The sequence below is a fragment of the Gymnodraco acuticeps genome, unplaced genomic scaffold, assembly GCF_902827175.1.
Source record: "Gymnodraco acuticeps unplaced genomic scaffold, fGymAcu1.1, whole genome shotgun sequence".
In the NCBI taxonomy this organism is placed as follows: Eukaryota; Metazoa; Chordata; class Actinopteri; order Perciformes; family Bathydraconidae; genus Gymnodraco; species Gymnodraco acuticeps.
This window is the reverse complement of record NW_022991513.1, coordinates 1,948,124-1,972,002: the sequence shown is the minus strand read 5'-3', so window position 1 is coordinate 1,972,002 and position 23,879 is coordinate 1,948,124. Positions and strand designations below refer to the sequence as shown.

The following is a 23,879-nucleotide window of genomic DNA, read 5'->3' as shown; positions in this document are numbered from 1 at the left end:
ATCAGCACGGTGCTTTTTGTACAAAACAGAAAATAACTGGAGACTGTCAGGAGAATCATGCATTTCAGCCAAATCTCATTGTCATCACTGTGTTGTCTGCTGGGCGGCTTTGTTATTTAGAACCGTAACAGAGACTAAAAGTGGGCTGGTTTTTTTGGACGTTACTGGAACAAATCTACTTAATTAAAGTAAAGGGTTTAATTTACACATTATGTTCTATTATTTAGATTATATTAGAAATGTTCTATTGTGGTATGTAGATATGTGAGGATGTTTCAACAAACATTTATCTGGATTGATATATGGACTCTAGATAAAGGATCTAGTGTTATCGATTTCAGTATAAAAAAGCCATACATATCATCATGTTTAAGATGCGCCTTTATTTTGAAATTCCCATGGCACATGCTTCTCACCATTTCTGTCCAAGCACACCTGTTTCTGCAGAGCCAAGTAACTGTCCAATTGCATTTGAATTGCTATAAATGAACCTGTTTGTGTTGAGAGGGGATTAGATAAATCAATTACAGGCCTGTGATTGATGGAATATAAATCGTATCATGGCAGAGTTTATAGTATCAGTGTCCAAAGAATCAATTACATTTTTTATTGTGAGGTATCATTTGCACCCTTAATCATATGATTACCATTCTTTAATAAAAAAAAAAAACACAACCATATTTAAAAAAGAAAATCAAATAACAGCACCTATATTGTTTCTTCATTTAAAATCTCATTCATCTGTAATGGCTTTATAAAAACAGTACTTTTCATGCTTAGTGGGGATTATCAGTAATTCAAATTTAATTTGTAGCTATAATAACAGTTTATTCTAGGTGTGGCAATATTGCAATCCAATTCAAAGTGGCAGTTCAAAGCTTTGTCTTGTGGTTTGCAGCTTTTTGTCCTCAAACATTATTATATTTGGAGTTAAGGAAACATATAATATTAATATATCCGCTACCAATATTTGTATCAGCATAAACCCATACAATCGCCAAATAATTTTGTTATAAATTCCTTAAGTTGTCACAACCTTACAGACAGTTTAAAAGAAATGTCTGTACTGTTATTTCTTATTTCAGTTATTGGTCTCTCTCTAGTTAACAGGTTAAAGTGTCTCTGTCTATTTTTAAATCACACATATATACCTCTGCTGGTCATAATCATTTTTTCTATTTCTTGAAAAATGTTACGGAATGGAATTATGCAAAACTAAACCTTTATCACGACAGAAATAATGAAGTGAAAATGAACTGGTTCACCCCAGCAGTGTATCATCCTCTGGGTAAAACCCCTCCTTCTCTCAGTGCTCAGCATGTGCTCCTGTGTGTCTGATCCTCAAGGATGGGAAGTAGTCCCTACATAAGTGATTGTGAAAATAAGGCAAGTGGTGTGCAGACACAAGTGTGGAAATTGCAGGGAATGAGAGTTTGGATTATTGCATCTCAGCTGGGCAGAGCCAGATAATTGAGGCAGAGTGGGACTGGCAAGACCCTTCAATCGTGTGCCAGATTGAGATGGATTGGAAAAAATACCCAAAGTGGCTCTAACCGAGATTCATAATTTCTCCCCCCCAGCTGTGTTGATGATGCAAGTTTGACGAGGCCATTGACTGTCACAGTGCAGAGGGGCAGTGGCTGGCTGCTGCTGAATGTCTCATTTGTCATGTATCGGTGTGGAAAATGTGTTAGCTGTGACCAGCAGTCAGTGTGGGTTGGTTGGCCAACAGTTTCATCCCAAAATAATAAAACACAGCTACAAACAGCCTCACTTTGAGTTCAGCCTCTGGGAAGTCATTTCTTTATCAAACGGGTTTAAATGATCATATTATTAATTTGCTGGTTTTTATCCCTAAAAACATTTCTTTATGATGGTTTTACTTGACAGATTCACATTTAAGATAAGTATGGGGTTTATTTGGATAAGTTGATGTAATCCATAGACGTAATATCATAGTGGTCTTCAGCAAATGAGGCAACACCATCTAAGATTATGTTTAAGTAAAAAAAATATATATATTGTCAATTTCTCTGGTATATTCTAGTGGCTTTAAGGAAGTGTTCTGCTATGACTGTGTACAATTTATTTGAAATGAAGTAACCTTTACTAAAACACACTAATGGGACAAACCTGGACCACATTTGTGTATTGAACTATTTCAGGCTGTAATGTTCGTTCACTTCAGATTACGACCTTACATTGAATGTTGGCATGGATTGATTTTAACTTCTCTTATTTCCTAATTTCTATTAACAACATTTCTGTCTCTGCCTGTTTCTTGTTGATATGAAAATACTTAAACAAATGTCTAAATAAAAGGGTTCTTTTATTGGCCATCATAATAGATCAGAACATGCACATACTTGTTTTGTTTTCAGTCTTTCTGTCTTTCTGCAAGTTAGAATTATGTCAACCCTGTTTTCAGGGATTTAGGAGATGGTGCAGAATATTTCTGAAGTGAAAAATGGCAAGTTTGGTTCTTCTCAGTCAAGGTTTGACTTCAGATAAATTGTTTGTATACATGTGTTTGAAGAAGTCAGTGGTTTTACCATTAGTGCTGCTCAGTTCATTTATACAGGAAACAGAATTAGGTCAAGCGCTCTTTGTGAGTCAGCAGGGGAGGGGAGTATTTCGGATTTGTTTATATTTACATGGACATCTATTAAACTCGCCCGACTGTGAATGCGATCTGTTGTTTTACATGGGGGGATAAATCCGACATGATTTAGGTGTAAAACATAATGATGCTTATTGAGGTAGGTCGGAAAGCATTGCACTGCAGTAATCGTTACAAACATTTATCTCCATGTTCTCGTAAAATGTATAAAATAATCCTCCGTGAGGGTTTTACATTCATTTGTTTCTGTGGAGAATCAGGTTACTTAGTTTTTAAATGTCTGACATTTCTCATTTCTCATTCAAGATGCCGTCCGGACCAGAAGCTTTTTTCTTTCCTTTTTCCCTTTGGGTAGTCTTTCTGACAACATTTTGTCAGTGGCGGAAGGGGTTTTATAGATTCCTCAATCATACTCAATCATAAACTGATCCCTGTGTCTGAATGTATATAATGATGTTTAAAACGTTTAGTGGAAGCACATGAAAACACTAATAGGATTTCTCTGTTTAAGTTGTAATGTTTTGGTTGTGTTTAACCATTTTAAAATTTGATCCAATCCCAGATGTTGTAAATATGTAAATGCAATAGGATTAATATATTGGGGGGGCTTCTTGCTATGTTTTCATGTTTATGTTTTATTATTATTTTCAGCATAATCCAGAGGTTTTATCTGTAATTTCTTTGTCTTTTCTTCATATAAAACATATACATTTAACTTCCGAATCAATATAACTAAACATTTACTAAACTATTTAAATTGGCAAATCATTAACAGATCAGATTAGTAAAAGTCATCCCTCTACATTGTATGTATGTATGTATGAATTGATCAACAACAATAAAGAAACTGGAACAATGATATTTTAATAGACAGTGTCTGCTATGGTGATGTGATTATGGCTGCTTTTGCACCTGTAGTTTCCTTTATTATGTCCGAAAATATTAATTGTTGCTTTTTGTTTTGGGTCTGGTCTGCTTGTTCGGAGTAACTCGTTGACAGTTTTTAGCCAGATTAGGCCAGTTTGAGAGTGAAAGTGTTGAAAGTGGGAGATGAAGGGAAAGATGTGCATAAACGTGTGTCCACTGCAGCAGGTGGGCCACCAGCTCTTAATACTGAGCTATACTGCCCAGGTGATCTACAGATATTTATTATAGCTGTTTACGCATTGATTCTCAAAGTGGGGTAAATGGAATAACAACTTGTAAGTGAATAACTTCTTCTAGTAACTCAGAATATAAAAACAAAATATCAACCTAATATCAGTAATATCAACCTGATACTCATTAAAATTAGGATCTGTTTGTCACTAAAACATTTTTTTTGTTTGAAAGTATAGGTATACAGTAAATTCTGGGAGTTCAAATGGTAGTTAGCATATACTCAATCGGTGTTAAAATGATCAGGGGGTCCTTGGAAAATACATCCCTGGCCCCAATAGGTTGAACCCTGGCTCGGAGTATAATGTGTGAGAAGGGATGGATGTCCTGTTTCCTGTTTTCTTTGTGCATCTTTGCCACAGAGTGCTTGTTCCCCCAATTCATCAGACCTAAATAACAGACCATTTGTGATTCTCCCTTTTGCCTCTTGTGTCAGTGAGTAATCTTATTGTCCTGCCTGTGCTCGGAGAAGAGAGGGGACCCTTGAGCCGTGGCAGAAGATGGTAATCAGACGAGATGACAGCCAGTGGCCCAGAGAGCAGACACTGACCATTGTTACATTCAGTGTGTAAAAAGGCCTCAGTTGGGCTACAATATGTCACATCGCTGTTGTCACACCAATATCTAAAACCATGTGATATGGTAACAGATATTTAAAAATAGTAATGGAAGTTTCCCTGTCTGAGTCTATGAAAGTGAGACTATTGAAAACATATATTTTGTTCTACCATCAAGGCACTGAGGGGGTAATAATGAAGACTTTAAAGAGGAAATGAATCTGCTGTGTGTGAGCAGCAAAACAACATGTTTGTCAGGATGAGACTTATCTATAACTCTGCTCACTTGAGCGTGATTTCTAGTTGGAGAAATGTGACGCACTTTCTGTCTAAGTATATAATTAGATTTCAAACTAAGAATGAATTGGTAGTGTGACCTTTGAAAAAAGAAAAGTATGATACTAAGAAATTATCACCTACACTGTCTACAAAATGTGTAATTTGTCACATTTCAGATTGGATATTGTTTTACCTTGTCAGGGAGGTACCTGCAAACCACATCATATTGCCTTTTCATCATGTCTCTTTTATATTGAAGAGCTCAGTTTGGAATTAATAGCCCTCTCTAGACGAATAAGAAGCAGCCGTAAAGCTGCATTGAACCTGGTTAAAGGGAATTAATCGCTATAGTCTTTCTGCTAAGCTGCTTGCTGAGCTATACTTTGACTCGATTCAGAGAACTAGTCCACGTGTTGTGATCTATAATTACGGGTTTCGCTGTGCAGATTATAACTTCTGCTTTTAATCAAATTGTTTGTTTCAGATGTGTACATTCAGTTCCTTGGGTTGTATGCCTAACCCTGCTGCATGAAGGTGCAAATCATGTGCTAGATTTTAGGGTAAAACATGAACTTAATATTGAAAAGTTGTGTTTGTTGCTTGCTATATTATTATTTTTCTGGGCATACATGATTTCTTGAAATCTGATATTGTTTTATTTGAAGTTCAAATGAACGAAGCGTATTGCATTTTCCTGAGGCAGATGACATTACAACAGGGAAGATCAATAACTTTGGCTTTTACAGCAACACAATATTGTTTCAAACAGCAACAACAATTGAGGCATCAAATAATTGTACAGACTTATATCTCATACATTGGATTACAAAGATCAGATATTATATTTTCCAATACATGCCAGATGGTCTTGCTTTGCAGTCGGTTAGAGTTATTGATTTTATTTGTTTGACTTTTGAGGCGTATAGGTTTTCTTTCATTTAAAAATGAGTCTTATCAAGTTTTAGTGCTCAGCTGTCTGGAAGTAGCCTGGCATGCATCAATGCCAAATCATTAAGCTGTTGATTGTGTTTCGGTACATTGAGGCGGTGCTCATTTCTGGTTTAGATTTTTATTTCTTATAATAACAATAAATGTATTTTGCACTTTTCTTGACAAACAAACAACTTCAAAGTCCTTCAAAGAACAAAAATGTTACATACTAATATTTCATAAATGCTTTCTTATAAAATAGAAATTGGACAATACAATAATTATATTGTAGTATTTATTATTACAATAATAATAATTTCCAAACGTATTTATGTTGTTTCGTTCTTTCGAGTAGGGATCAAAGACAGTTTATCTTATCTCATCTTAAAATCCCACCCCTAATATGTGTTTAACTATTACATTTTGTAAATGAGATTTCAATCAGCCCTTGGATATAACATGAACAATGAATCAGATAAGTATTTCCTTGATTAATCTTTAATTTAATTTAATTGTTTTTGCATAAAATCTCCACAAAAAAAAAATGACATGTCATGTTTTATCCAATCAACAATCCAAACTCCAAATATATTTAATTTTGAATAATATAAAACTGATCAAATTCACACTATTCACTATCAAAAGAATTGTAAATTAAAACAATCAAACAATTAACTGATCAGTAGTTTAACTGAAACTGCCATCATATTTAAACATTTAATATAAAAAAAGATAAATGTTCCACCCCTTATCACTTGTAAAGTAACATTCCTGTGCACAACACATATCCAATGTCATCTGTAAACACACTGTAGAACTCAATCACTGGGTCAATGCATAATGTGTGTATTTATGAGCAGTATTTTGATTCAGTCGTTCCTTACTTCTTCATTGTGCCTCTGTTTGAGGCAGAACCAGATCATGTAGATAAACTGTGTGTTTGCACGTTGAACTCTGTGATGAACCTTGACTTTCTGACGGAGTCGTGTTTCTCTCTCTCTGACAGGTGTGGAGGAGCGGACCAACCAGGCGTCTTGGGCCCCAGGTGGCGAGCCCACTCCCCCCTACGAGTCCTCCCGGGTAAGATGACCCTCGCCTAAATGCCTCTGAACGACCTTTCTGCTCCACAGCACATCATTTAACACTCATTACATCAAAGCACTACATTCACTATGTTTTAGTCTCACCTTATCCAGATACCAATCATGATGTGTGACCTGTAATCGACACATCTTTCTGAGACAGAAGGGACTTGCTAATGTTCTTGTACGGTGTTGGAATGGAGTTCTTTTCATGTGACCAGATTAGCTAAACAAATAAAAAGGAAAACTAGTCACTGGAATATAACATTATTGTGGGATCAAGTTTCTTTTGAGTTATAGAGGCCTGGTCAAATACTGTAGCTCATTTATATGTTGATGCCGTAGTAAGTTGTACATGTTTTTCACCAAATATATGTGATCAGTTGTCGTGCCATAGAAATACATTTTCTCTGTTGTATTCTGATGTAAAACAGATATTTAGTGTCATAAAGAGGATGACTTATGACCCCAATGTATTTATATATACGTTTTCTGTTGGTATTTCTTTATCCCATAGTTGATGTTTTGGAATTAATAGCTTTGGGGAAAGATATTTATCGGTGATACTTACTCAGTATTTTTATTCATTATCTATAAATCTGCTAAGTTTTTTCTCGATTAACTGATTCATTGACATTTACAATATGTCAAACATTTTCACCACAATTTGTGCAATGCAACGTTCTAAAATATCTTATTTTGCACTACATTTGTCCCAAACATAAATATATTTAACAGCCGAACGTAAAAATACATTTGATTGAAAAACAACTGAAACAAATCATACATTTTAAAATACTTGCTGCGTTCTGTTTATCAATTTATGAGATTACCATTTATTTGTTTCACCTCTAATAGGAGTGTTTATTTTCAACGACAAGCTGTTGTTTGTGCATCAACAGTTGTGAATAAAGCCAATGCAGTGACACTGTAGGTGATTAATGGATTTAAGCAGAGCTTGAATGGGATTCTCTGACCTTCATTTGGCAGATCTCCGAGGCCATTGATTTGTTCCTCTACCGGCGGCCAGTCATAGTGTATAAATGCTGGCAACAGTAAAAATGACAGTAAACTACAGGACATGGCTCTGTGGCTGACTTCAGATCTTGAGCTCATAAAGAATGTACACATGCTTGATAACTTAACTAGATATTTCAATAATGTATTTGCTTTTTATTTGTTACTGCAAATGCCAACCACTGATGACTCTTATTAGATCCGGGGTAACATGGGTCTAGCCTCTGCACAAGTAATTAGAAAGCAGACGCATCTAGCAGAAAACACAACTTACTCAAGGAAATGGACATTTTTATTTGGCGCTGGGCAAGAAGATGCTTGACATTTTGCACACATAAGAGTAAAATAATAAATGTGTATTGCATGTGTATAATAATAATATAGTAAAAACTGCAATTCAAACTGCATCTCTGTGTTGAAGTGATAACATCTCACTGTTTTTGTGAGCAAGTGTGAACAGCTCTCCTCTCCAAACCTGTTTGTTTGTCACTCACACATTGTTTGTTCTAGATGCCCTGTATGAATTTCATTTAATGTCAATCTCCTGTCACTTTCCATTACATTTCAGTTAAATGTCAGAGCCACTCGGGCTGCGTTACCTTGTTTATTTCTCTGTGCCCTTCCCGAATGAACATCCACAGGCTATGGTAACATAGGCAGCTTGATTTGAATTATAAGACAGAGACACTTGAGATATCTGTGCTCCAGGTGCATATAAATGAGTGCTTCTGACATTGCAAGGCACAGCATCAGCCAGCAGACAGCTGTTTGCACCACCATAAGGCGTGCACGCACACAACACATGCAACATCTCACACTCTCACACACACAGCTGCATGCACACCATATCATGATAGAGACTTGATTTATGTAGCTTATAAAATAGTATATCCTATATTTTCTGCTTTAGGATGCGACCGGCGTTTCTCATGAACCTCAGTGTTGATCATGTTAAATTTGGGCTGGGTGACGATGTAGTCTTTAGTTGGGGTAGGCCAATCATTCAAAAAAGCAAAAAGTTAAATATTTAATTCATGAAGAGAGGTTTATATTTTACCTAAATATCAGAAAGCACTTTGTCTTCTGGTTGTTATGACTGCTGTGTGTGTGTGTGTGTGTGTGTGTGTGTGTGTGTGTGTGTGTGTGTGTGTGTGTGTGTGTGTGTGTGTGTGTGTGTGTGTGTGTGCGCGCGTGTGTGTGTGTGTGTGTGTGTGTGTGTGTGTGTGTGTGTGTGTGTGTGTGTGTGTGTGTGTGTGTGTGTGTGTGTGTGTGTGTGTGTGTGTGTAGTAGCTTCCATAGCTACATTATATGGAGCAACATTGTTTTACAGGTAAAGTTTTATGAAGAAGGAAAATTAGGGAATTAGAGAAAGTTAGAGATATTTTTAAGAAAACTTTAATTCTCCCCCCTAGAACTCAATTCAAAAAGGGAATTTTTACGTAGTTATAAAAAACTTGGACGTTTTGTAGACATTCAAAGTTGAATTTCAACCAAAGCCTTTAAATGATTTGGAAAAATTCAAAGTTTGAATGCAGATTGTAACTGAAAGTATGAATGAGTGGATGCAAGTTGAAAATGCAAGAAGAAGTAGAAATGCTCAACAAGAGAACCTCACACTGTGAGTTATCCTCCATCGTTCACACATATGTATGTTTCTGCGTAATTGCAGAGATGATTCTCTCCCTGTTGTTAAGATGTCTTGTTGTCATTCTCTAGAATCAAATAATTTGATTAACAAATGAAAAACCATTTCCAAAATGATGCCTTAAGCACAATATCTGTCCAGTGCTCTGAAGAAATCCTAGTTCTTCATCCCTCCGTCTGTTACAAAGGGAATTCAGTCTTGTCCCTGAGCTTGTTTGAGCTGGTGAGAGCTGGTGAGCTACGACTGTGTGATCAGTCAACTGTGAACAGTCCCGAGCCTGCCGTGCTGACCTTGGCCTCGAGCCAGCCGCTGCATCCTGGGCAGCTGTGGCTGTAGGCAGGCGGTCTGACAGTCTGTGCCCACTGCCACCGCACGACAACCCCCATTTCCCCAGTGCCCTGCCCCGACTTGAATCCCGACCCCACACGCATCCATCAAGACCCAATCATCGCGTCCCAAGCTGCCACATGCAGCCTCGCGTTCACCTGGGATGCAGCACAGAGTGTGAAGGAGACAACTTTTTAAACGGTGTGGCGAGTGATTGGGGGACAAGGCGTGAGCCCCGGCCCGCACGCTGCCACAGAGATCAGACAGTTATTTAGCCAATAGTGCCAACGCGGCCCCGTGGCAGCGGTGACAGGGTGTGTTAGTGTCTCACATAGATGTAGGCCACCAGAGTTTGGGGATGATGAGGCATCTGTGATTGATGATCCACCAGTCCCAGAGGAGTAAACAAACACACAAACACACACAGTCACACATTTAAACACTTAGCATAGATTGACAGTGGCCGACCAAATATATGTTAAATGTGAGGCTACAGACAGGATTACTACTAAAAATATGGAAACGGCTAGCTCAAAAGCCAACAAATAAACACAATATATGTTGTTACAGTAGCCTATGTTGTTTGTATAATCTTAAAAAATAAAACAATGCGTACACATTTGAATCCACGGTTATATTTCTTGCCTGAAAGCAGCTACCAAGACTTGGCTCAGTAAAACTCCAGCAAGAAATGAAATAAAGGCAAATTCGGTGCTGATTTAACAAATTAGATCTGTATTTAGCTTCAGAGGTGTTTTAAGTCTTTGGTCAGAGACAGGAAAGCTAGGTTTCCAGTCTTTGTGCTAAGCTAAGCTAACCAGCTACTGTCAGTTACCCTATATTAAATGGTCAAATATAAAAGGGGTATCATTAGTCACTCCCAGAAAGAAAATACGTGTATTCTGTGTTCTCAAGTCTTGAACTATTCCTTTGGGTCTGTATTTTGGAGCATTTTCCTTGTTTAGCTGCAGAAGAGAGGAGATGTTTTTCGCCTGCTGACGTTGTGCATGTGTTGGTCTGTGTGTGTTAGTTTGCCCCAGCCTCTCACGGGGCTGTTGTTGTTATAGAGTCTGTTCATGGTGTGATTAACAGTGTGTGCGGCCTGGCGGGAGCACAATAGAGAATCTCGGAGGATTCCCTCGACGCAGCGCAACACTCCAATACCTTTGAAATTACTCCATCACCATCCACTCACAAAAGAAGATGGATAATAAGATTACTTTTCTCTTACTGTATGTTGAATGCAAAGGGTATGAGTTGGTGAAAATAGCTCTATAGAAATGCAAGCCTTCTGCTCGGTCCCTCTGCTGGGAGTTAATGTAGTTTGGGGAGATGTTTTTGACTGGAGCATTGGAGGATTTTCACAGGGCTTGGGATTAGCCCTGTAACAGAGCATCTTTTATTACATGGGACCCCGAGTTTCAAAAACCATACTGTGACCGATATTTAGACCTAAGCCCCTGCAGCTGATAACTGTCATGAAAAGGCACTGTTAAGCTGCAGGAGAAAAAGGCAATTTTTTAAAGCTGCAGGTAGCTGGGAATGATGTAGGATTGCATCTCTTTGTTTCCTACTCTTCTTTGTAACAACACCTTCTTATGAACTGTGGGCTGATGAATAAAGCTGTTATAGATGAAATAGAAGAATAAGAAATAACTGTAATACATGTGATAATGACTAAGCAAATGTTTCTACAGGTCCAGTTGTTTTCTAAGCTGAGAGACCAGCACAGATGTTAACAACAGCCACCAATGTATTGTGAATAATAGGTTGGCAATACAAAGATTAAATGCGGAGAACTTTAGTTAATTTACAACACAATTTCTTGAGGGTGAGCACAGTTTATGATTATAGCGCAGATATCGGAGAACGTGTTAAAATGTATACAGAAGTGTTAATAATACAACCCAACTGGCCAAAGAGATGTCTAACTATGCCTGGTATAATAACAAAACAAAATGGCATATACATCTGGTTTAGGCGTAAGTCAGTCTGTTTGAGGACATGTCATGCAGAACAAATATTAATAATACAAATTACAACAACTACTTTTACATTTCTGCCATCACTGTCACTAGAACTGCATAATCAAAAAATAGCAGAGTATTAATGACAGGTGGAAGGTAAAAGAAAGGATGTAAGGTGAATCTTTAACAGGCACTTAAAGGCCTGAATTGATGTTGCTGTCCTGAGATCTAGATACAAGCTAAAGGGAGGCATTATAGGCTTGCACATCCACAACGCATGGCTGAACTTAGATAAGGTAAACAAACAAAACAACAAAAGAGTAATACGTTGTTGTTTCTTCCACAAAAACAGGCTCCCTGAATATTTGTATCTTTACTGCGAATAATGGGTTTTATTAATGTAATCCGTAACAGAGATGTAAAGTACTGTTTCTTTCTCTTTCTTTTTTTCGACTATTACACAAGAAAGGTGACAGTTTATTAGCATAACCGACCAGTTGTGCTCTCATCTAACTAATTAGTAGTATGGCATCTCACTCTCAATTATAGTTGCCAAATAATGTGCCTCATTTTCTGATCTCTTCCCCCAGGGTTTCGCTGACAGTCCTCATTACGGCGATCATTTGAGTGACAGTCGATTAGTGTCCCATGAAGGATTGTCCCCAACACCTTTCATGAACTCCAACATAATGGGTAAGTAAGTGATTCTCTTCCACTCACTGCTCACATGCCCTTTGGTATTGGAGGACATCCTGTTAGAAAATGGCCTGATTGAGGTTAAGGCACATCATGCATCTGGAGGTAACAGTACCGAAGGCTTGCCAGGCTGCAGGGCTGTTTTCTTCTCCTGCTGTCTTTATTTCTTCCCTTAATCCCCCTCCCCTCTCCGTATCTCCCTCCTGTGATGACCCTCCCCCAGGCTAGAAGTCACGCCATCAGTATAGCTTTCCGTCATAAGAAGCCATCTCCCAGACTTCAAAACGCCCTCAGCTACTTCTATTGGCAGCAGGGTAGTGATTTTTTGGCGCCGGGTTAATCTGACTGTTGTAGCAAAGGCCTTCGCACACACAGGGAGTCAAATAATCTGAATTTATTATAGATTCTTTAATTCTGTTCACTATGTGTTGCTGTCTTTACCTAATCATGCTGGCCTCATTGTTCAAAACACTGCATTATTTCCTGATTTAAATTGGAAGATTTCTATATCTGCATTTATCACTTACCTTTCAGAGCAGATAAGTAGTGATTACCTTTTATTATAGTGTTTCTTTGATCAGTGGTCTAATGTACCCCCACAGCTTATCATATTTTCCCAAGCTCCTTTTCATTGACCCTATTTAACGTGCTCACAGAAGTCAAGAATTTCCATCTTGATCCAATTTCACCATATTCATTCCCTTTATAGCATTCAAAGTTATTACTAAAATATTTTCATACAAGACAACATAATAACAAAACTTGTCATTATTTAGGTGTGATCTCTTTTTTCACTACCTTAGGTTTGGTCTAGAGATTACAGCCATATTCAGTATCTGTTTCTTTTGTTATCAATCTATTTTGCCTTTTTTGCTAGCTTCTTAGCGTCACAAGACCTGTGTTTGGATGCAAAAATGAACTCAGGTTTTGTAGAGGCCTGGTAGCTGGTAGTATATTATATTTGATGACAATAAATAATGTTAAGATCAACGCATTTGCTTATTTTACCATATCATTAAACGGAGACAATGCTCTATTTCTGACCAAGTTCTCCTATTAGTGTGCGTTATCCAGCTCTTTGTCCTGGCATCATTGATGTGTGACCACTTGACATTTTTATGGCTAACTATATCTCAGCGCATTATGTAATGACCCTAGAGACTGGTTTCCCAGAAAAGCGATTAGTTCACAAATGGTCGCTGCTGAATTGAAACAAAATGTTATCTTTCTTGTAATTGATCACATGACTGTTTCACATGCACACACACATATACTCACACACTCTCCCATTTACACTGCGTCTATAATTATGCTTACTAGAGTATGGATGTGATCTGTTGCAGTGTTATGTCAGATTCAGACAGCATGATTGTAACGTTGCCTGTGCTTATATTACACTTAGAATTCTAAATGTAAGTTATATCTAGGATTAACATAGATTTAGATAGATATCATAGATAGGACCCTCATCAAATCCCGTCTGAAGTGTTAAACAGAGTTATACTTACACTTTAATTTCTCCTGTAGTTGTGGCAGTAATTGTTGAATCCAGTCAGTCACTCCAGTAGTTTCAAATCAGCTCCTCAGAACCTCCCTGGTTGTAACACAGCATGTATAAAGATCTTAAATAAACATTAAGCAAATGGTTTGCCTGAGGCTGTTTGTGTTGAATGATAAAAGACGGGCAACTAATAGATTATTTTGTAACTTAAAGGTCGTAATTCTGGTGCTTACTTTACAATCATTGCAACTGATTGCGGATTGTCAGATAATATGATTGTTGTCATGATGGGACTTCATAGTATTTTATCCTCATAATGTCCCCCGTGGCAACACGCCACACATACGTGTAGCCCGTCACTGTTATTAATACAGTGATGTGTTGTAGCCTGAATCCATGCTAATTGTGGATGTGCTTCTGGCTTGGTGCTTCTCAAGTGCTGGTGAGTAAAGATTCTCCCAGTTCAATAAGGGCTCCAGACAATTGAGTTTATTATAACTTCTCTTACACATCAAGTCCATTTTAAATAGAGTACAAAGCAACCTGATCAAAATATGTGCCCCTTAAGTCACACTTATGTCTCACTACTTCTGTTAAAAGTTGATCTTATTTAACATATTTTAAAGGTCACCTATTATGCAAAATCCACATTTTCCTGTCTATTATACAAACATGTGTCCCCTCTGTGAAGAGAACCTGAAAGTTTCAGGAAAAAAGATTCTCTCACTTTTTGTCCTGATCCATTTATATACAAACCTGTCTGAAAATGAGCTGATCAGATTTTGGCCACTTGATGATGTCATAACGAATTTTTGGCTTGTGTAACCATTAGCCAATCACCAACCAAGGTAACCCCCCCCCCACCTTATCACCTGAATCTCCTCCTAGAGCACCATTGTGTTCTTTTTACCCAAATATCTCTCAGAGGGGCGTGGGGAGGGGCTCCTTATTTTCATCTAAAGTAACAGACAGAGAATCAGCACTTTTGAAACAGGGCTGAAACAGAGGGGATTATGAGATGCTATAATGCACGATCTGTTTTGTATTTCAAGCCAAACACTTCAGAGACATGTTTTGTATATATCTGAGACCTATAATATATTGATGAAAGACTGTATAATAGGGGACCTTTAAGGAATATAGCAGGTAGCTGGCAATAAGTAAGATGAAGTAAATACTCAGCAGGTTGTATTTATCATTTCAAAAGGAAGGGGGACAACTGGGATAGCAAGAGGACAAACAAAAACAAACAAAAACAGCCGTTTGAATTTAATTTAATTTAAATATGTTTGATGAAAATGTGAAACTGGTAATATGTTGTGTTGAAGGTCAGCTTGGTGTGTGTCAGGGCCCTCAGGATGTCTTAATGTTTCCTGCCTTTTGTTCAATGTTTTGTTCCTGAAGGGAATTGCCCAATACATAACCTCTTATGTCATACTTTCCATGTTATTCCATGTTTTAATTGTTTATCAGCATAGAGTAGATCTAAACCATGCATCACTAATCAGACATTTCCCTTGGAATAAATACTGAGGTGTTTTTTTATGTAACGAGAAATACCATTCGTCACATTTATTTTTCTCCTTATTTCAAATATTCATACTGCTTGGCCAAGTAGCTTTTAGCTTTAATTTATTTTTAGATCTTTAAAGAGTGAACACAATGGAACACATCAATCTGGACAGAAAAAAAACCCTTATTAAAATTCAATTTGAAAACGGACCACTACGAAAGTCTTGTCCTCTGCAACCTCTGTGCTGCCTCTAGTATGTGCCTGCAAAATGTCAAAACAAAAGAACAAAAAAATAGATCGAAGAAACCAGAGACAAACAATTATAACAGTAATGTTCTGATCTTGGGTATTAAGGATTGTATATGGTTGAATTTGGTGTTATCTAAAACATTGGACCAACGGTGGACCTGACTGCTGAAACACCTCAAAAACACATGACACAAACGCCATAACTATTAGTTTTCCATTACATTGTGTGGTGTGTGTGCGTATGTGTGTGTACAAACATAAATAACTTATAATATGATACTATACCAAATCTTACCTCATATATATGGATATATATATATATGGATATACATCCAATCCAAAATAGATCATGCCCTCCATTTACTTATTTGTATCTGTTGTCTTCATATTGCTTTTCTATCTTCAAATATTTGTTTTCATATCTGTCCCCTGCTACTTATATGTGTTGTTCTCATATGTTTTCTAGATCGATGAAATCTGTTTTTGCCTTTCTTAGAGTGACTAAATTGTCTACACATGTGAATGCACAAATTAGTGAATAAAGGGGGATATAAACAGTATATGTGGTTTGCGTGTTGTCCAGTCTTGTAAATGCATTGATTTTTACTGTCAGTAATAAATGTGCGTGACTCAGAGGGACCAGGATCCCTTTTACTCACAATGAAAACACATTACAGTATGTAGCTCCAGAAAACATAACGGTATAAACATGTTGTTTGAAAACTTTGCTTCTCTGTATCTCAAGAAGTAAATGAGGTTATACAGTGATGGTGGGTATTATGAGGCGCTCACAAGACAGGTGTGTGGGGGTTTGAAGCTGAAGAATGGGGGTTTTTGGAGTAAAGATGGGGAGCCAATGACACGGTTGTCCCCAGGGGTCGACTCCATGTTAGTATGGATCAGCTGGTCGGGCCCTCACTTACATCTTAGCCCGCCTCTTGCGCTACATTCTTCCTACAAACCCGCACGTCACCCACTGCATGCTGCCAGACAGGTGGCAGCCACATTGTTCATGCTTATTATAGGGCACTATGGAAAAACGTTGTCACCCCCTTTGATTCAACCACGCCTCACATGCGTTAAGAGACTGCGCCCGCCGCCCGCGCAGTGTGTCATATCGTTCAGGGAGATTTCCAGTTCCACGATGTGAAAACGTGCCACCCCAAGTTGTAAGTTAGGGTGTCACACATACGTGCAGCCCTATAAATTAGTGGTTGGCAAAAATGGAAAAAGCTGCAACAATTTGTGTATTTGAGAAGTTTATCAACAGAACAATTATCAGGAGCTATTGTGAAAATATATTATTGTCAAAGAAGTTTGCAAAAATGACAGCTTTTTGAGCCCCTCAAATATAGATATTTCCCGATTTTCCACTTTTATACCATATTACAATGGATATTTTGGGGTGTTGGACTGACATTTAAACACATCACCTTGTGTTTAAATGTCACACACACACACACACACATTTGTCATCCCCACATTTTCAACAATTTTAATAGAATATAAAGGCAAACTTCTATTGAATTGATATTCAAAGTAAACGGCAACTAAATAAACAGCAGCTTTTCCAAAAACTCTCTGTGACTTCACACCGACAACAAATATTACAAATCATTTATTTGAAGCCCTTTGTACCCTTTTCTATTTCAACCTCTTTTGATGACAGACCATCACTTCACTGAAGTATCTCTGTGTTCGAATTGTTCAGCACTGATTGGCTTGCAATTAAATTGTTCATTGTATTGTAATAACGATGTGACATTCACTAATGACTTGAAACAAAGACAAAGATACATGTTTATCCTCCAACTGTTTTAGGATTGCACATTTATCCTTTTAATTCACACAGTTGATGTTCCTGATTGTCTGATGTGTTGAATGGCGTTAAATCACTGAACCTCTCTCTCTGTAAGCAGCTACGCTTCACTTAAGGTTTCTTCAGGTCTTGTAGTGAAGGTTTGTTTCTCAGTTGTTATAATTGCGTAGCCACGGGGATAGCCAACAGTTCACAGCCCTGACAAGGAATGGTTAGATCTAATTACCTGCTAAGATTTTTCTTGTGGTGTTAGCTCGATTACGGGAAGCCAGTGGGGGAAGTTGATTTCAAGCAATCTGGGCAATTAACAGAGGCGATGAGCTGAAAGAGCTGCTCTTTGCTCTTTTACCTCACGCTGTAGTGTGATTGGACGTGTGTGTGTGTGTGCGTGTGTGTGTGTGTGTACACTGCTTAATGTTTGCCTTTTCGTCATTATTTACTTAATGGACTGATATTGTTTCCAACCAAGTGTAGTAAGCCTTTCCATTTTCAGGCTAACCTCAGATGATGCTTTAAAGTGCATGTGCTAATTAGGAGGACAGGGTTGATGATGTAGCTATTTACAGCTAACATTAGTCACAGTTTGTGGACTTAATTGAAATAAGTAGGAAGAAGTCCTATTGGGACAGCGAAAGACCTTTGAAATCCATTATTGAGTCATTTATTTTATATATTCTTTAGATGCTGCTTTTTGTCTACTTATGTCAAACCAAGCTTGTTCTCAGTCTTCTTAACTTCACTGTCCAACTCCAAAAAATGAAAATTAATTGATTAAATAAGTTGTTAGGCAAAATGTACGCAGAAAAGACAACAAGCCATTGTCTAGCTTCTATTGGTGTGCCCGCGTTTATTGTGATGAATTATGTTTGGTTATAAATGACCCCATAGATCTATATACCTTTTCATAAAAGTTTTTATTTTGTTGGATGAATACTAGTCTCGCATAGAGAGACTTCTCTCCACACTTCTATTTAGTACTGGCTGAACATATCAACCTTCTGCACTGAGGGGATCAAATGCTCTGGGTTGTTTCTATTTCTATGAACCAATCAAATATCTTTTGCGATGCTAAGCCCAGGGTGCGTGACAGAGTGCTCATATCAAATGCTAACACAAAGGCGGACAATGTTAGGCTAAAAAATGCCTTGGATAATTTATTGTTTATTATCTGCTAATGTTTTCAGGTTAGTCCTTTTAGTATTGTGTTTCTCTGCTGGAGTCCACAGGTTCCTTTGACTAGCAGCCTTTTTAAGTTGTAAATTGATAGTTTTGCAAACTCCTCAAATCAAAATGATCTGCCTGGATTGATGTTATAGAAGTCATATTCTTGTAATCATATGCTGTGTATTTGTCTTTGCTCTCTAGGTAGTTGAACGCGATAATGCATGCTGGTAAAGGCAAAGTAATAATACACTGCTGGAACCTGAAATCTGCATCATATTAGCATTCAGTAAGTGTTTGATGGTGCAGTTGTTCCCTCGCCTCATCTAAAAATGGTGTCAACAAACATCTTCCTATCTTGGTTTAGTTCTTTTTAAAGTAAATAATTAATGGAGTTGTTTCGGTGACGTTGCAATTTTTTAGATACAAGAAGGCATTATTCTGCAATCCTCTATTGACTAGTTTTGAAATAGAATTAATCCCTTTCAGTCTTTTCCCTTTCCATTTCTAATTATTCCTCAAGGCTTTTGGTGAAGTGTCAAATCCCCCATCACACTGGCCTCCCCTGTGTGTTTTTACTTGGGCATGTTTCATGTGCTAATGCTTCGCCTCATGGGAGACCCTCCTCAGACCGAGGGCCAGGTGCTGATCAGGTGTGCTTCAGTGTCCTTCCTCAGCAGTGCGACACACACACACACACACACACACACACACACACACACACACACACACACACACACACACACACACACACACACACACACACACACACACACACACACGCACACACACACATACACACATACACACATACACACACACACACACACACACACACACACACACACACACACACACACACACACACACACACACACGCACACACACACACACATACAGTATGCTGCAAGCCTTTACAGTACAAGCTAGATACAGTTTGAACTACTGGCTCTTTTTTTGCACATTCACTATATCAAACGTGCTAAATGTATTTACTTTATACATTAGCAGAGAAGGAAGGGCAGGAGCTGTGGTGCGGTACAGTTTAGTGGATGTAGCCGGTCATTATGCAGAGCTGCAGGGTGTGCTTATCTATTTCTGTGGTCAGTGGAGCATGAAGAGCAGAAGATGAGCTGAAAGGGCGCAAATCCCCTTTCTCTTTCCAAATCTAAGCCCTCCCCACCCTAGTGTTTCTCTCAGACGATCTCGCCCCTGCCCAGCCCCAGCCTTGCCCTCCCCGGCCCGGGCCCCCAGCAGGCCACTGGGTAGGCTGCCCAGCTGCAGGGGATCAGCTGTAGGCTCTCTAGGCCTGGAGCGCTGTCTCTCCAAAGAGGAAGGAAGAGCTGGCTGGTATGATGACATAACAAGTCATCATGCACCATGATTGTATTTGTTTTCAGTGGAAGGGTGTCTTCATGTAGTTTTTCTGACTTTGCTTTGTGTGAGAAAACGCTTGTCATTCATGTTGAAGAGCGGTTGGTTATAAAGTGAGCATAGTTGTGAACATGTGTGTCTGCAGATGTTTGCAAAATGAGTCAAATTGTGTCTTAAAACTTCTGCTGAAAATACGAATTTTCAGAAGTTAAGATAAGTCTGAATTCTGTGGCTAAGACTTATTGTGCTTGTTGACCTTCCTGTTGATCCCACATCTCTCTTTTCCACTATCTTCCTTTCTTTCCTCCCTACTCCTTTCTCTCATTTCTCTCGCCTCATGCTGCCTGCTGCTGATGCCAAGAAGAGAGTTGGAGATTATTACAAGTGCAAAGCTAAAAGGGAAATGATTCATTCAGAAGAATTACTGTTAGAGGAACAATTAAACTCTGCTGACTTCAGCGCTTGGTGCTTCTTTTGCCAACATCCCTCCCAATATTCAGATACACTCAAAATGTCCCCCCCAAATAAATAGCACCAAAAAAAAAAGTTTTTATTTTTTTATTAAAAATAAAATTGCTATTCTATGACTTCTTTATTTTGGTTATTTGTATACTTGAAAATCTATATTTTCTGTTATTGTGAACTTCACCAAAATGATATTTCTTTAAATATGTAAATTGGTTCCTTATTTTGTACCCGGGGGTGTATTTCGCTGTTGCACGTCTGAGTCCACCTTCAGTTAGCTTGATGCTCCAAGCAGGTCAGTCATGTTTTAATTTGCCCTCCATCAGTTCTGGTATCTTTTCTAGTTAGCCCTAAAGTAATCTATATTATTTTATTTCGTAATGGTAATGTTGATGAACCCTCCGGTTTAGCTTCTTTGTGTAAGTAACTTGTAGTTCTGATGTTAAAACCGAACATTTCAGGAATAGTAGCTAACTAGCTGTGGGCTAGCTGGTTTCAGTTGTTAGCCAGGGTTTGGCGGGCTAGTGTCAGCTATGTGGAAAATGACGGTGTCGTTTTGGATGTAATCCAATAGATAAGAATTTCATGTGGATTATTTCTATTTTATTTTGTAATTTGTAGGGTGTGGAAAGATTTAGGAAGTTGGGGGTCTTTTTGATTTTGAATGAGCGGCAAGCAGCTAGTGCGAGTCGTGGCTGTAAAACAAAAGGGCAATAAAGTGTTCCTGTTTCTACTGAAATTGCGTGGCACAGACCTTTCTATGGATTGAAATGCTTTAATGTGATTTGTTATAGTTGTACTTTATTCATCCCTAATCTCTGCCATTACAAACAAGAAAAGCTAAACTAGATAAAATAGGGCGATGTAATACAATGCACAATTAGACATTATGGTAAAACATTTTAACCAGTTAAGCCCCGAGCCTGTTTTTCAGGTCTCAGGTTTGAAAATGACATTCCCAGAACAATTGACATATCTTCACTTCTAAAAATGGTTAAATGAATAATCTTTTTTCTCAAAGCAATGATAAACCTGTGAGTTGGATGTAGAAAAAGTCAGAATCAATATAGATGTTTTTAAAGTAAATTCAGATTGAACATAGTAAAACAATGTATAATGATAGTGTCCGTGCAAAAAATAAACCATTACTTATTGTGAAAACCACCCTTGAATGATGGGATAGTAGACTAAAAGCTTTAGGAATCCAAACTATAACATATAATAAGTACCCTGTATCAAGATTGATGCAAAACAAGTATTTCCAAGGCACACCTTTATATGATCATTATAGTTATACAAAATAAGAGAATAAGAGAATAACAGGTATGACATCATTCCAACTCATGCTATAGTTTAAAAAGGGAGTGATTTGTAAAATATGCATAAAGAAAAAGTAAATCTATTCAGTTCTGTTTCACATGGGTGTTGTTGAGATGTATCCATAGATTTAGTCCCTAATGTTGCTCTCAAAGTGCACCAGATTGATGCTTTTAACTTCAACATTAAAAAAAAAAATCTTCCCGGGGGAGCATGCCCCCGGACCCCCCTAGAGGAGTTTAGGTAACAGATGTTCTCTTGAGAGCACTTAAGCTAGGACACATTTGTTTTCGAAAGGACCAACCTCAATAAATAATGCTGTGTCTGTAACCTCACTGGACACTGTGTATTGCTGTACACACCTTAAGCACACATCTACTGTATATAGCTGATCTTGGTCTTTACTGTGTTGTTTTTATTCTTTTTAGAAAAAGTGGTGTTCTTTGTGGAAATGAAACCAAAACTAAACTATAAATATCATTGAAAAAACCTACCAACCATGTCCTTTTAAAGAAGCACCTCATCAGTTCTCCAAAATGTACAGTTTATGAGAGGATCGCTTGAGTATAAGATAAGGCTCGCTTGTACAGAGGAGTATGAGTGCTGTGTCAAAGTTAAACAAGTTTGTATTAAATGTTGGTCTGCTTGCATTTATCACAACTTGGAATAACTCAGTACTCTTTTTAGTCACTTTTGCACAGTACATTTGTGGTTCAACATCAAAGGTTGAGTCCTGAGACCAGCCACAGAATGCCTGGCCCACAGTTGCTGGTTATTTCTCATGCCCACCACTCCTAACCCCCGCCCCCGTGTTTCCACACTCACAACTGCTCTCCCAGGCGTCCTGTGTCCATGCTGCGTGTGCTGGCAAACAAAACGCGAGATAATGTAACACTCCTTTCTTTTTGGACTGTAGTGGAATGTGATTGGTTATTAAATACAAACATTTCTTTCGCCTTTACTCCCACGTGATAATGCCTGGCAGCGTGAGGTGTGGGAAGTGTAGAGAGAAGCTCTGTGAGACTTTTTCTTCTGGGGGCGGGACTGTACATTTCTACTCGTCAAGTCAACAAAACTCTTTGAACTGCCCGATACGCTTTCTGCCCACAATACAATGCCATCCCCACAGAGAGTAATCATCAAAGGATTTATTCCCTTAAGGCAGTTTTGGTGTTTTATGTTCTTAAAGTGTTTTAAGGAACTCTGTATGGAAATATGCCCACAGTGCTTAGAGCTGGATCGGCATTCCTAACCCATGTGTGTATCCTTCCTTGTCCTTCACCTCATTCTCTGTAGTTTTACTGTTCAACAGTTGTTTGGCAAGTTATACCAAACATCACTTTGATGTCACACACTGACTTGATTTTCAATATCCGGCTAGGGGACATTTTATCCAGCTTGTTAATGTGCTCCTTGCTTCCCTGGAAAGCCTTCATTCAATCCAAGTGGGATGGTGCTGGTGAGCTCACACGTGAATGTGTGATGCCGGGGGAGCATGTTAGCATCCCTATCGAAGCGGCATCCATTACAGTGTTGGTGTTCACGTGGTGGGAGATGTTATTAGGGAGCTCATCGCCCTCCTCCTCTGAGAGAATGGATGTGTGATTATGAAGTCATCAGCCATGAACCAGTGAGGCTGCACCCCTCCTCATGGGTCCTCAGGGTGCCATTGATTGGTGACCATGTGTTTGTGCCTGATAGACTGTGAAATGGTGTGTTGCTGCGCGGCTGTGTCACACCTGCGTCCCACCGAGGTGATTGATTGGTTTGGTCATGTGGAATGTTCCCATCTGGTCCGCAGTAATGCATTTTTTTCCTCATTCGTGAATAACAAGCGCTAGCAGGAGAATAGTTGGGCTCCGGAAAAAAGGCAAAGGCCAAGCGAAAACATTTTCCCCCTATACACCTCCCCCTCTTTCCTTTTTACCGAGTTAGAAAAAATTCAAATGGACAGAGCCATGGCACCTGATTATCCCGGGAGGAGATGAATGCAATCAGGAAATCCACATCTCCTCTTCCACATAGAGATGGATTTGAGTAGAAAGTAAACATTTGAGCTGGTGTTGATATAAGCAGCAGCTCCTGGATTTGAAAGTCATACCTAAAGAATCTCTGATGTCTGTGATTTACACCTCTCCTTGATTAGTATCGCTCTTGAGATTTGTAGTCTAATCTAAAAGCAATGGAGGTAAGCCCCCCCCG

General features: G+C 38.4%; 1 protein-coding gene across 6 annotated transcripts in view; it reads left to right on the top strand.

Moving 5' to 3' along the window:
* The window catches only part of tcf12 (transcription factor 12), a 74,553-nt gene that overhangs the window by 4,434 nt on the left and 46,240 nt on the right, over positions 1-23,879 (top strand). For 5 of the 6 annotated variants that reach the window (XM_034196959.1, XM_034196960.1, XM_034196955.1 and 2 more), the window contains exons 4-5: positions 6,551-6,624; positions 12,173-12,275. In XM_034196959.1, coding sequence (XP_034052850.1) covers positions 6,551-6,624; positions 12,173-12,275 — 177 coding nt within the window. Of the gene's footprint in view, positions 1-6,550; positions 6,625-12,172; positions 12,276-20,621; positions 20,656-23,879 lie in introns of those variants that run through there. The other variant, XM_034196961.1, reaches the window with a different exon arrangement.